Raw genomic sequence first — 14,304 nt, 5'->3', positions numbered from 1 at the left:
ATAATTCTCGCCTTTGAACACCGGAAGATTCGCTGGAAATTGGGAACTCGTCGTACTTTGATTTGCCATTGCGGAAATTGGATCTTAACCAATGCTCTTGATACCAATTTGTTGGTACAAGGCTCTCTATTGTGATTGAAAACTAACGTGAAATTTACTAAGAGAAACTTGAGAGAGTTTGAAAGTATTGAAATTGGGAATTTTATTAATCGAAAACAGAGCATTACAACAACAACGTAATCTCAAGTAAAATCAATCTCTATATCTTTTTAGTTCTGTTTACAACCTCTATTTATAAGCAAAACTAATCTAACTAACTCTAACAACTTCTTACTGTCAATGCCGCAACAGCATGGAGTTAGTTACAAGGCTAACAGAAAACTACGCTTCAGTAGCACAACCATCAGAGTCTGATCATGATAACTTGCACTACAACAACATTATGTTCTAAACTAAGCAACCCTTAAATTGCATAAGAATCCTCACTAACATTTTCAATCAAAATGAATTTCTCTTTCCTACTAAAATTTGATTTAGAAAATATAATAAAAGCATTAACTTAATCCATTAAAATAAGAAAAGTACATGAAAAAAAAATGAAAATGAATCTTAAATACTACCTAATCAAACTTCAGTGCACAAATAAATTGAGTATCTTACTAGAAAACGAGTTAGAATCGGCTAATGTAAATGCCCGAATTTGTATGGGTTGAATGACTTCTACGTTGAAGGGTTGTCGAACTTTAATGATGTAGATCGAGTAATGATTCACCTGCAGAAGATTTTTCGACTCTCAAGTTAGTAAGAACTTAGAGAGATATAATAATATTTAAGTGAGTATATAGGATTGAGTTTCTACTCCCTCGAGAATGAAACTATATTTATAGGCTTATTGGACCTAGTGAAATATCCAATAAAGTGGTTATGAAGCATTGAGGTGATTAATTTGTTATTAGATATTAGGTTGATTTATGATATCATAAATCAATTTTCAATTTGAAGATAACTTGACCCAACTATCTTAATTAGATATTATATTCTCATTATTTCAATACTGATTTTGTTTTGTTTGATCAATAAATAATGAATTAAATTAAAAAAAAAGTACTTGAAGATGCTCCAATCCTTATAAAAAAATATAGATAATATAACTTATCCTCGTGTATATATAATAAAATGACCTAATCAACCATCAGATAGTTGCATTTATTTCAAATTATATCAGATAGTTGCATTTATTTCAAATTATAAAGATGTGATTGTTGTTGAACTTTCTTTAGTTTGCACTTAATGAATAAGTTTGAAAAGTTTTTCAATTTGTTGGACCTTGCTTTAGTCAATGAGTTGCATTTCACAAATTTATATCAGACGCATGGGTTGCATTTCATGTTGTTTATGTATTAACTTTTATTTCTATGTTATGATATGATCATAGTCATTATTACAATCGCAATAGTAAAATTTAATTGTATTTTCAAAAATTAAATTAGCAAAGAGCTTAATTAAAATAAGTTTTATGTTTAGTTGTCTTAAAGGAACTTGTTTGGATCATTAAAATTATAACAATGTAAAAATAATCTACACAGTACATATACTCTAGTCGTGCTTATTTATTTTTACCTAAATCTATTTTTCGTCCTTGTACATTTATCAACGTAAATTTTTGGTTATAAACATAAAAATTTATTTTCTCTATGCTTCTATAATAAAACAATTTTAATCTAACATAATATCTCATCAAACTGCTAACAATTTTTTTTAACATATTTCTTATGATGATGATAATAAAATGTATAATTAAAAGCTGTTATTAATATTAATTTATATAAATAAGTAATTAATCTTATTGTTGTTAATGTACACAATAGCATTTTCTGTTAGAAAAAACATATTAGTAATGAACTATAATTATTTGATTAAAAAGTTGTAGAACTAAATTTACAATTAAAATTTTATACTAATTAAAGTTACACATTTATAAAAATAGAGGACCTAAATTTTATTTAAGAGTTTTTGTTTGACATTGGTTTTTCTTTGGGGACAATTTAAGTATTATAAGTTAAATACTTATAATAAAATGTCTTAAAATTAAACATGTGATCGCGTGGCCTAATGGATAAGGCGCTCGCCTCCGGAGCGGGAGACTGTGGGTTCGAGTCCCATCGCGATCGTTTCTTTAAATGAATTTTTTAATTTATGTTGTTTTAATATTTAATATAACAATTAATAAGATATTTTACAACTTTTTTTTTATACATATTTTACGATAATTTTTTTCTTTTTATATTAAGTATGTATATAACCCTTTATTAAGAAAGATAACACAAATTCAGGGTATTTAAATTTAAAAAGAATTTGTCTTCAGTGGAGAAAGACACATTGAAAATCACAAGTTGAGAGACTTCAACCTATATTTTACATTTACCTCTTCTTTATTTCTCATGAGATTAACTTGTTAGTTAATAATTATCTTTTTTTTTTATATTTTTGAATAGATTTTCCCCATTAGCTTATGTAGTTATTTGTAATTTATTTATAATTAAACATTTCTCATTTTTTTATAGCTCCTATTAAAGTTTCATGCATATAACTTTTATATATACTTTAAAATATAACTTTTTTTTATTTATTTTTTATTTGCTAACTAAGAATAGAATAGCATTTCTTTTTTGTTCTTTTATTAGACGAGGGAAAGTAAAAGAGGGGAAAAAAGAGAGACTAAAAATAACTATAAAAATAAAAATATTTAAATTGAATAAAAAATGAAAATAAAGAAAAAGTAAAATAATTTATCATTATTAATCTATTTCTTTTATTTTATTATTTTATATATGTTTTAAATTATTATTATAACTAAAAACATAAATATAAATATTTTTTACTGTATATATAATTATATAATCTATCTATCTATCTATATATATATATATAAATGTTAAAATATTAATGTAATAATTTACTTTCAATGTATCCTCATTTTGTTTAGAAAAAAACAATATTCTTCCTTTTTACAATAACGAAAACAAATAAGAGAATATAGTTTTTTCACAATAATGTCTCCCTTTATTTCTATTCATTATCTAATTAATTACCGATAACATGGTGAAACAAATATTTAGAAACTCATTATTTTCACTAAGTTACTTCAACTTATTTATTAAAACTCATGATTTAATTACAATTTGCTAATTGTATAAATTATAAAATTTCTAGATGGTCAATGGGAAAGAGTAATATGTTCCAAAGTGTTTTGAAGCTCAATGAGGCTGTGAATAGAGTTAAAAGATGTCATAAAGAATGTCTAGTGTTTAAAGTGGATTACAAAAAGATCTATTATTCAGTTTCTTGGGATGTTTTGCTCTATATGCTGTCATCTTTATCTCTTTTCTTTCTTTCAGTCTATAAAATTCCCTATGGTGTGGCAAGAAAGATTAGAAGCATGCAAATATGTTTCTTATGGGGAAAAAAAAGGAGGAGAGAAAAATAACTTGTTAAGTTGGAAAGATATATGTTGTGGAAAAAAAGGAGGTGTTTGGTAGTGAAAGATATTAATTGTTTGATCAAGCTTTGTTAGCAAAATAGAGATGGAATTTTTGTCACTAGAGGGTTTCTTTATGAATGGAGTTCTTTGATAAGTGAAGTGGATTCAAATATGAATGCATCACATTATGATTGGTGTGTGAGGGTAATAACAATGATAATTGATTTTTGCAATAATGAAGTGGAGATTAGAGAAAAAATTTAGCTTTTGGTTTGACAAATGTTTATGGGAAAAATGTCTTGCAATAAATTATCCAAGAGATCAATTAAATGCAAAAGAAAAGAGTGAGAAGTTGATTAATGAGCAATCTTAGGTTGAGATGAATGGGTTTAAGACTTGAAGTGGTGGAGAAATTAGAATGAATGGAGCTAAGTTTGTTACAAAGCTTCATGTAAGATATTTTACGAGTGCAAGTAGTGAAGGACAAAAAGGAAAACTGGATTTAGGTTAATGAGGGAGGTGGAAGGTACAATGTAACATTAAATTACGATGTGTTTCATTAAATGGAGTGAGTTTCTAAACAAAATGCAATTTGCCCCAATATATGGCTACCAAAGGTACCACCCAAAGTTGTTGTTTTTTTTCATTTGGCGATGTATTAACTGGGTCGAGAGGAACAGGCCGAAAGGTTGTGAGAATATTGAAAGTTAAAATAATATAAATAAATAATAGAATAAAATAACATTGTATTAAAGTTCAATAAATAAGCTCAAAATACTAAAAATATACTTAGTAATTGCAAGGTGTGAAAAGTAAAAAGTCCAATCCAGTTAAAGTTCAACAACAACCACTATAAATAGGTGGTCGGTTTAACAGGTAAGTAGAATTTCTTTTATCTGATAATCAAACAAATTGATTATGACTTTATCATCAGAGCCCCTTGCAGGTACACACATCTAAGAGTGATCCAGGACCTAGAAACCGAGAGCTAAACCAAATCTAATAGTTGAATGATGGTCCACATCCAGTAGCCGAGAACAAGCTCAAGCCCATATAACAAAGAGTCCAAGCTAGTTGATCCAGTAACCGAGAAGTCGAGAAATCGAGTGGAAGAGAAGAAGGAGTTAATTGTTTTTAAGACCATGTAAGAACAAGTGAAGCATTAGAAACATGATAACAACTAAGGATAATGTTCACAAGAGAAATTATAGTTAGTCAATAAAATGTATAGTTAGTCAACAACTTGAGACGTTCTCTATGTGATATGAAAATTGAATAATTTGATAATTTATTATTTAATTATAGAAAATGAATTCCATTTGTAAGTCATGTTATTTGTCAGTAGATAAATTTATTTGTTTGTCGGGTAGTCTAGCTATCATTTTTGACAACATGATTTTTGGCTTGGAAAGGTAAGTGGTATGTTGTATGGGGTGCAATGATATTGTGTATTTGGAGTATGAGAAATGTTGTGGTGTTTAGGAATGGGGCTTTTGATAATGGTGTTTTAATAAAACAATCAATTTTACAACATGAATATGGTTAAGGATGAATGTAAAATCCTTCCACTCATCTTTTTCTTTGTTGCAAGCTAATTTAGGTATTTGTTTACTACATGTTCAAAAATTAGATGGATGTTTTCTTGATAATTGAGGTGGAGTGTATGAAGTAGGGTGTAAATGGAGCAAAAATAATTGGTGTTGGTGGTGGAGTAAGAAAAGATATGATAGAATGGAGGAACATGTTAGTATTGAAGAGGGTTTCACAACATCTATCAAGCCTACTTTGGAATAACACTCTAGCAACATTTGTGTAGGTTACATGTATGTATACATTTAGCACATTGAAGACGAACTAACTTCTTAACTTAAAGTGATCCAATGTTGTGTGTAGTATTTTTTATGAAAATTTGACTTAATATTTTCTTGCAAGACACACATGATCTTCTATGTTGATTCAAAATTTATAAGACATTTCTTCACTTCAAATTGGCTATCCGTTTAGCGCCTAACCAATTTGCTCAGCGGATTGATTTTCTTTCCCATGAAGATATCTTTTGACTCAAAGCCTATTTTGAGTTAAGAGAAATCCTAAGTTTCTTAATCCTTGAAGGATCCCTTCAAGACCAACCCTGCAAAATCATCTTTCTCAAACATGAAGGAATATTTTGGTTTTGAACAATATAATAACTACTTTAGATACCAATAATTTTTTAGTCTATATCTATAAAATAATATCTAATTCAGTCAAATATAATAACTAATTATTCTTTATCTCTAAAATTAGTTTCTATTTAATAATTTTTTTTTGTAATGAAACATAAATTTTATTTATATAATAAACTTAGATAATAATTTTTTATGTTATTTTATATTTACTTACTATCAGCTAGTTTATTAAAAACTTATTTCACTAAATTAGCTTATTAACTAACTAACTTACCAGTACCAACTAATCTTGCCAAAAAAAACTAAATTTCTCAAAAATTTAAAATGTTTAATATAACAAATACTATTGATTGAGCGTTGCAAAACAAAGTTAAACACTTAATCTTAACTTGATAAACAAAAACCAAGAGTATACAATTCTAATAATAGTATCTATTTCTAATTTGGTACAAGGTTTTAATGTAGCAATAATTGAAAAGGGTTATTAAATTTGTCTTGTTTTATGGCTGAAGACAAGTCACTTAGTAAAGATAGAAAATTCCTATAATCACATAATACCCAAACTCCTTCCAAGTTTAAATATGTAAAGATTAATTTAATTCAACAATATCATTTTATATATAAATAAAATTTAAATGATTTTATCTTACTAGATGGATTACCACTATGTTCTCTATTTGTTTTAATATTGCTTTGCTTTGACCATTTTGCATCACTGATGGGTGTATTGTTTTATATTGAATAAAATTTTAGCAACTCTAAAATTATAATTTTATTAAAACTAGTGTTCTTATACAAAAAAAAATATTAAGAAAATTTCTACTGACTCAACAATTGACTTTTTCGTTTTGGTTGGTCGGTATTGTTTTCGCTCCTTCTCTTCTATCTTCAGAGATTCGGTTGGGATCTACTTCCTTCATTCATCTTTGTTCACCACCTTTGATCAAGTTTTGTTTCCTTCGTCGCTCTTGGTTGGGAGGATACCTACAAAAGGTGTTTTGATGCTCAAATAAGTGTTTGATATTTGGTGTAATAAATGCATAATAATGATGTACATTTTTCTTGAAAGTTGTGCTTATTTATATGTATGTGACGAGTCCTGTTACGATTGGACCAAAATTAACATATGAATCATGATTAAGAGCGTATTACCTAGTTCTCCATATGACTTAGCCTTGTTAATCATCTCTTGATCTCAATGCATTTTAACATGTTGGTACCGAGATATTTAGGACTTGTCTAGTTCCGACCAGTACAATTAGTATCTCTAGTTTTTTTTCTTCAATATTTTTAATGCTTAATATTTAATAAATATGTTAATTTAATTATGATAATCATTATAAAAAAAATATTTTTGTGTGATAATAAATTGTGAGAACATGTCATAATTTGTAACAATTTTTGAGAAAATAGTCAGAGTTTATAATTAGCAAATAATTATAACAGGTTTTATAATGAAAATATATATATCCCTAAAATGTCATAAAAGAATTTTTTAGTGTGTTAGTAACCATCCCTTGTGACACCAAAATCTATCACTAAGAATATGTAATACAAAATGCAAATATTGCAAATGTCTTAAAAAAAAATGTTACTTAAACTCGTTCAATAGCCAATGTATTGAAGTTCTGTTTGAAGCAAAATAAAAGATAGAGATAATCAAATATTTGTAGATCACTTAAAATAATTATATTTGACATTTTAAGTGACCCAATTATTAAGTGGCCTTGTTTAAGAATAAGAGAATGTAAGACACTTTAATCGAGGAAAGATCAAATAAAAAAATTTCCAAATGTTTCTCTTTGAGCAACAATGTTTAAGCAAGTAGTGCCCTTAAAAGCGAATTTATGTAAGGTCATGAACTTGACATTATAAAATAATTGTTCATAACAAAATTTTGTAAGCATTCAGTATAAGATGTATTTAAAATTATGCAAAAATAGTTGTGAAAGTTATGTCGTGGATTCCATTTTATTTAAAATAATAGTTATGATATTTTATTAGAAATATTAATTGAAGTGTTTTAAAAATTCGTGTTAATTATTCCACAAAGCTTGAGCAGTGAAGAAATTTAGAAAAATGTGTAACATTTATTAGGTTAATTAAGAGCAAGATTTCATCCCCATCCTTACTATTTTTTTTTTGTCATCCTCTTTAGGTGATGGATATACTCCACTACAAAAAAAATCATGAGATAAAAATCAATTTTTAGATACCAAAATAATTAGTTACAATAGTAACTAAATTAGAGACTATTTTAGAAACTAAAAAAAATTGGTTTCTAAATTAGTTTCTATTATTGGTAAATAATTTCTAAATTGGTATCTAATTAACAACCAATGTTTTAGAGACTAAATTTAGAAACTAAATAATTGACTAAATTTAATTGAACAGTTAAAACTTTATTATGAACCAACAGATAATAAGGATTCAAGATAGGGAGGAAAAGAATTACGAGATGACATAAAGAAGAATAAGAACCTAGATAAATTAAACAAGCAATAACGATCTTTAACGATAATTTATACTTCTATTTGTCTTTTAACAATAATTTTTATACTAAACCATTGTTTTGCTATTTTAACAATGATCCTAAACTAAGTACGTCATAAAATTCGTTCTAATTACAAAAGTCTCACTCTCTCTCTCTCTTGACAATGATCACTTTTAAATCATTAAATGCAGTCATTATTTACTTATTTTGCCCTAACCTTTTAAAAATTGTGACAAATATTTTTCCGAAAGTAATAAAAGGTAATAAATTATTGATTAGAAAGATTATATATTGGTACTATTGAACTTGTTTGTAGATATATTAATTTCAATTTAACCAATTTGAGGTAAAAGAATTTATTTACCTCTAATATTTTTCTCTTTTCACTATCTGTTTATTAAAATATATTTAGTTATCCATATTTTTAAATCCATATTTTACACGAGGAATTAAAGCAAGTCCAAGTCTTTAAAGTTTTTTTCTTAAGGTAGAAGTCTTTTATAATATACCTTTGACATAGAAAGTGGGAGGGTATATATAACTTTAAGATAAAACGTCTTGAATTCACATTGAATTGAAAAATAACACATATGAATTGAAAAATAACACATGTCTTCACTCATTATATATATGCAAACGAGTCTTCTAAATGAAAAGTTACAACCACCATTGTTCACATGGATCTTTCCTAGAATAAAGTCTGTTAATTAATTACTCTGACGAACAAGTGCCATCTACTTTTCATACAAAAGTAATGGATCATTCTAAATGAAAAGGAACAAAAATAATTGGTTGTATTGATGTTTACAATTTTTTTATATTTGAAATAAGTTTTTTCCCCTCAAATTTAAACTCTTCCTTTTGTCTTTCTATTATGAAAATTCTTAAAAACTTTGTTTTATATAACTAATAATTACATGTAACCTATTTACTTCGATTTACCAGTTTTTTTATATTACGTAGTTACATTTTATTTTATTTCTAAAGTACTTATTTTCACAATATTTAAGTATGCATGTGGATAGAGGGACTAAAAAGATTGATTTTAAATTAAAAAAAAAAGTAACTTAACTCAAAGAAGAGACTAAAATATGTTTGATATTGTATGGAGTAGGGAGGGGCTAGACAATACCTGTTCGTTGGGTACACAATTTGTTGATGTGTCGGTTGTCTTCCAATTCCTTCAATATTTATTCTTTTGCTATAGATGCTCCGCCGGTCGGGTATCTGCGATTGCACTGTGACGTTTTGTTATGATTTAGGTGAGTCTTTCTTTCTACCAACATTCTATTTATAGTGTTGACTCATGAACTTTTACCTGGTGGGCTGGATAGTCATTAATAAGAACATGCATAGTGACTTCCTGAATATTGTGGAGGTGTATCTTTTGGTTTCATCAATTTTTATGGTTGCATTGAGATATTTTTCGTATATTTCAGAGTGTATTTAACCCATTCAATATTGTTTGTAACTATTTCTTTATTGTGTATTTATTATATTATAAATGTTATTTGAGTGGGTTGTAAACGGTACATAAACTAACTCATACTCTAATATTATATATATGTGTAATTACCTTCCACCTTCATCACGTAACGTAACAAAGATCCTTTGAATAATTTCTCCCAAAATAATGGGGTTGTATTGTTTATGCTTAACTTTATCCAAAAATAATAATAATCTTATAGAGACAGCTTGTCATGAATAACAACCCTATATTATACAAAACCAAAAGCTTAATTGCAGCTTAAACTTTCCGCAACTGAATCATTGTATCACTGAAATCATGGCTTGCAGTGCAGAAAGAAAACCTCATGTGTTGCCACTTCTGACGTGGTTCTTGTTGTGGTGGTGGAGTACTTGTGTCCATGGTGAAGCCACCAACAATACTTTGAGGCCAGGTGATACGTTGAAGGCCAGAGGAGAGGCCAAACTATATTCAGAAAAGGGTAACTACTGCATGTACTTTAACCCAATATCTGATGGTGAGAGTGAAGCTATCTTATATATATATGATCAGAAGGATCTTTGGGCTGTGTGGATTGCTAATAGAGACCAACCTGTTGACATAAATTCTGCAGTTCTATCATTGAATCATTCTGGGGTACTCAAAATAGAATCTCAACATGGAGAAATCATCCTTTTTTCACCACCTCAAGCTATCAACAACACTGTGGCTACACTGTTGGACACAGGTAGCTTTGTGCTTCAAGAACTTCACCCCAATGGGTCTGCAATTGGTGTGTTGTGGGAAACTTTTGATTTCCCCGCAGACACTTTGCTCCCAGGGATGAAGTTAGGTGTGAATCACAAAACTGGTCATAAATGGTCACTGGTTTCATTGCTGAGTAAATATGTTCCTACTCCTGGTCCCTTCAGGCTTGAATGGGAGCACGAAACAAGACAGTTGAAGATCAAGAGAGGAGAAAAGCTTTACTGGGCTGCTGGTGAAAAAGAGATGAAGCACATCTTGGGGGAGGCTTATCACCAAATAGTGTTTGTCTCAAATGAAAATGAAGCCTACATCACATTGAGGAGTTCAGAGGAAGAGCTCACAAAATGGACACTGTTGTCCACTGGTCAAGTGATAAACAGGAATGGAGGTGATGTTGCAAGGGCTGATCAGTGTTATGGATACAAAACAGATGAAGGGTGCCAAAAGTGGGAGGATCTACCCTCTTGCAGAAATTCTGGTGATGCCTTTGAACTGAAGCAAGGTTATGCCAATTTTGACTTGCGCATGACAAGAGATGAAGCAAATTCAAGTTATGGCATAAATGATTGCCAAGCTATTTGCTGGAGAGACTGCAACTGTGTTGGATTCACTCATCTTTATAATAATGAAACTGGTTGTACCTTCTTTCTGTGGAATACAACCAAGGGTACCAACATTGCAAGCGAGGGTGATAAGTTTTACATGCTGGTAAAGAGCAACCATCACAAAAGTAAGTCTATGTACTAACTTGCAATTAAGTTTTGTTTTTGGTTAGATGTGCATTTCTGTGAAAATGTTTTCTTTTTATGACTTACATGTTAAAAATATATTTTCTAATAGTGATAACCTTTATGTTTTTTCTACTCTTTTTAAACATAAAGTTACTAAAGTTGAAGTTTTATTTTTTATAGCTTTTTACTTTAAAAAGTGTTTTAAAACTAAAGTTGATTTCTGTTTACCTGGTGGAATAGTATTGGATGAGAGGAATGATTAAAGTGTTTATGTGAACTTTTACAATTTAATAAGCTTGTTAGGGAAACGTTTATCACTCAATTAAAACTATTTATAACTTTTAGGGCTTGTGATTATTTACAACCCAGTATTCACTTTACTTTTAAAAGCACTTAATTAGAAACAATTTTAAAGAAGGACTAAAATTATAGTACTTTTTTCATTAAATATGTAAATTTAAAAAGATTAAAATTTTTATACAACCCAAATGTCTTTATATTTATGGAAACTAAAACATATATTTAAACCAGTCATATCTACATCTATAGTTCAAAACAAGGATTCGTATTTTACTTTTATTAGCTAATTTTGTGGGTTTTATCATAATTAAGATGTCTCTTGTCTTTAGGAAGGTCTTTTCCTCCTAACAGATTTTGTTTTGGTAAACTTCATTTATTCTAGGATAATAGTTAGGTTTTTATTTCTTGGTTTCAATAGATTTCTTATGAGTATTATTTCTTGTTTTTTATCATATGAAGTTGTATCTGTAAGATTACACAAACTGCAAAAAGATTCTGGAAAATAACTCAAATTGGTTCCTTATATATATAAATTAATATTTTTCTAATAGGTACAGAAAAATGGATATGGGCAATTGTTGCAATAGGAGCAACTATACTCATAATCTGCCTTAGCCTTCTGTGTCATAGAGCCTTAAGGAAAAGAAAATATGCCCTTGAAGGTATGCATCAATAATGTTTTACTTTATAATCTACATTTCTATAACATGTTTTACTTCATGATTTGTATCACTGTTCCCTGATTATGGTTTTTGTCTGTAATATATTAATAGAGCTTAAAGCTAAAAGAATGGGGATTGAGAATGAGGATCTTGAAGCTTCCAATAGATCTTCTTATGCAGAAAAACTAGAAGTTTTTTTAAAGGATGAACATGACAAGGTTTTTAAGTATGCATCAATAGTGGAAGCCACAAATGACTTTTCATCTGAAAACAAGTTAGGACAAGGAGGCTTTGGACCAGTTTATAAGGTGACTTTTTTGTTCATTGTTTGTGTCATGGTTTAAAAGATGACATCAAATTGTTAATATACAGTATTGGAGATCTCACATTAAAAAAAAATAAAGATACTTCATAATATATAAAATAATATATAAGTAAGTGTAAACCTCATCTTATAAGTCCGTTTTGTAAGATTGAATTAGACTTAAAATCTAATTTTTAATATAGTATCATAATCATATAAAAATTATCTTAACAAACCATATAATATGAAATGTTTTTATCTTTAGTCCAGATGAATTCTACTATTAACATATGTATAACATTACTGTTTTCTTTTAGAGGACTGATTATTTTTTTGGTTTCACCTCAGGGAATTCTACCTACAATGCAAGAAGTTGCTGTGAAAAAACTTTCAAAATCTTCCAGGCAAGGTCTACTTGAATTTAAAAATGAATTAACAGTCATATCTAAACTGCAGCACACAAATTTGGTTCAGCTACTCGGTTACTGCATTCACGAAGACGAGAGGATTTTGGTTTATGAGTATATGCCTAACAAAAGCTTGGACTTCATTTTATTTGGTAAGAATGTTAAGATCTTTGAAGATCATAGGGTGTTGGATCTGCATATGAAAAAAAAAATGAGAACTATTCTTTGGTAAAAGATTCCTTAAGAGAACTATTCTGAACCCCTTCATGTTCTGATAAATTCTTTATTTTCAGCTTCAAAAATTGATTATTAGACCAATAATTGAGTTTCCTATTTTAGGAAGTAAAGTTCACCAATTTAATAGCATTCTGCTGCATAACTTTTGAGCTTAATCTCTCACACAAACTATGATGGTTAAGTAGTTACATTACAGCCGTTTCTATCATGAAATGACATTGACATTGATGTTTCTTTGTGGAAGATTGTACACAAAATCAGTTGCTAGATTGGAATAAGCGTTTCAGTATAATAGAAGGAATTGCTCAAGGATTACTATACCTTCACAAATACTCAAGACATAGAATCATTCACAGAGACTTGAAGGCTAGCAACATACTCCTTGATGCCAATATGAACCCCAAAATTTCTGATTTTGGCATAGCAAAAATGTTCACACAGCAGGATTCTGAATCAAATACCACCAGGATTGTTGGCACTTAGTGAGTGAACCAAGTTCATTATCACAATTGCTGTATAAATTAAGTTATTTTGTGACATGTTTTTTAATTATTTACTTTTTTTTGTAGTGGTTACATGTCTCCTGAATATGCTATGGAAGGAGTTTTCTCAACAAAATCTGATGTGTATAGCTTTGGAGTGTTGCTCTTTGAAATTGTTAGTGGTAAAAGAAACAATAGCTTCTACACTGATGAAAGACAACTGAATCTAGTAGGACATGTACGATTAAGTAATTTACTTTATTGTTTCAACACATTGTTCTTGTTCTTGTATTGGATTGGTAAATTAACTTGGAAAATAATCACTATTGTAGACATGGGAGCTATGGAAAGAAGGTGAGGTTCTTAAGTTGGTGGATCCATCACTGAATGATTCATTTTCAGAGGATGAAGTGCTAAGATGTGTGCATGCTGGTCTTTTATGTGTGGAAGAAAATGCAGATGATCGCCCCTCCATCTCTAACATTGTATCTATGTTAGCCAACAAAAGTAAAGTTACTACTGTGCCTAAAAAACCAGCTTATTATGTTAGAACAAAAGTCCTTGGGGAAGAAACATCCACCAGAGATTTTGGTTTAGATTCTACACACGAGAATTCCCTTTATGTATCTTCAACTTGACTGCAAAAAGTTACCATGTTATAGAGTATTGATTACTTGTGAAGTTGTTATTTTTCAATTATGATAGCTATGATTGCTGCTATATATTGAATGCAGATTCCTTTCTCCACCTATATATACACCACCTTTGTATCTATTTTTGAATATAGAGTTGATTCATAATAATACTAATAATTTGCTTTCTT

The 14,304-nt window shown here is 28.9% G+C and overlaps 1 protein-coding gene and 1 non-coding gene across 2 annotated transcripts; both read left to right on the top strand.

The window, feature by feature from the left end:
• The first annotated feature begins 2,098 nt into the window (after positions 1 to 2,098).
• TRNAR-CCG (transfer RNA arginine (anticodon CCG)) lies at positions 2,099 to 2,171 on the top strand. Its single transcript has one exon. It is a non-coding gene; the product is annotated as a tRNA-Arg (tRNA).
• Positions 2,172 to 9,843: 7,672 nt separating this feature from the next.
• LOC137810452 (G-type lectin S-receptor-like serine/threonine-protein kinase At1g67520) lies at positions 9,844 to 14,304 on the top strand. The gene is made up of 7 exons (XM_068611717.2): positions 9,844 to 11,088; positions 11,941 to 12,051; positions 12,163 to 12,359; positions 12,704 to 12,764; positions 13,244 to 13,481; positions 13,569 to 13,719; positions 13,814 to 14,304. The coding sequence occupies exons 1-7, from the start codon at positions 9,930 to 9,932 to the stop codon at positions 14,117 to 14,119; spliced, it is 2,223 nt and encodes a 740-aa protein (XP_068467818.1). The 5' UTR covers positions 9,844 to 9,929; the 3' UTR covers positions 14,120 to 14,304.

This window comes from Phaseolus vulgaris, chromosome 11, assembly GCF_051622355.1.
Source record: "Phaseolus vulgaris cultivar YP4 chromosome 11, ASM5162235v1, whole genome shotgun sequence".
NCBI lineage: Eukaryota > Viridiplantae > Streptophyta > Magnoliopsida > Fabales > Fabaceae > Phaseolus > Phaseolus vulgaris.
This window is presented reverse-complemented; position numbering and strand designations above follow the sequence as displayed.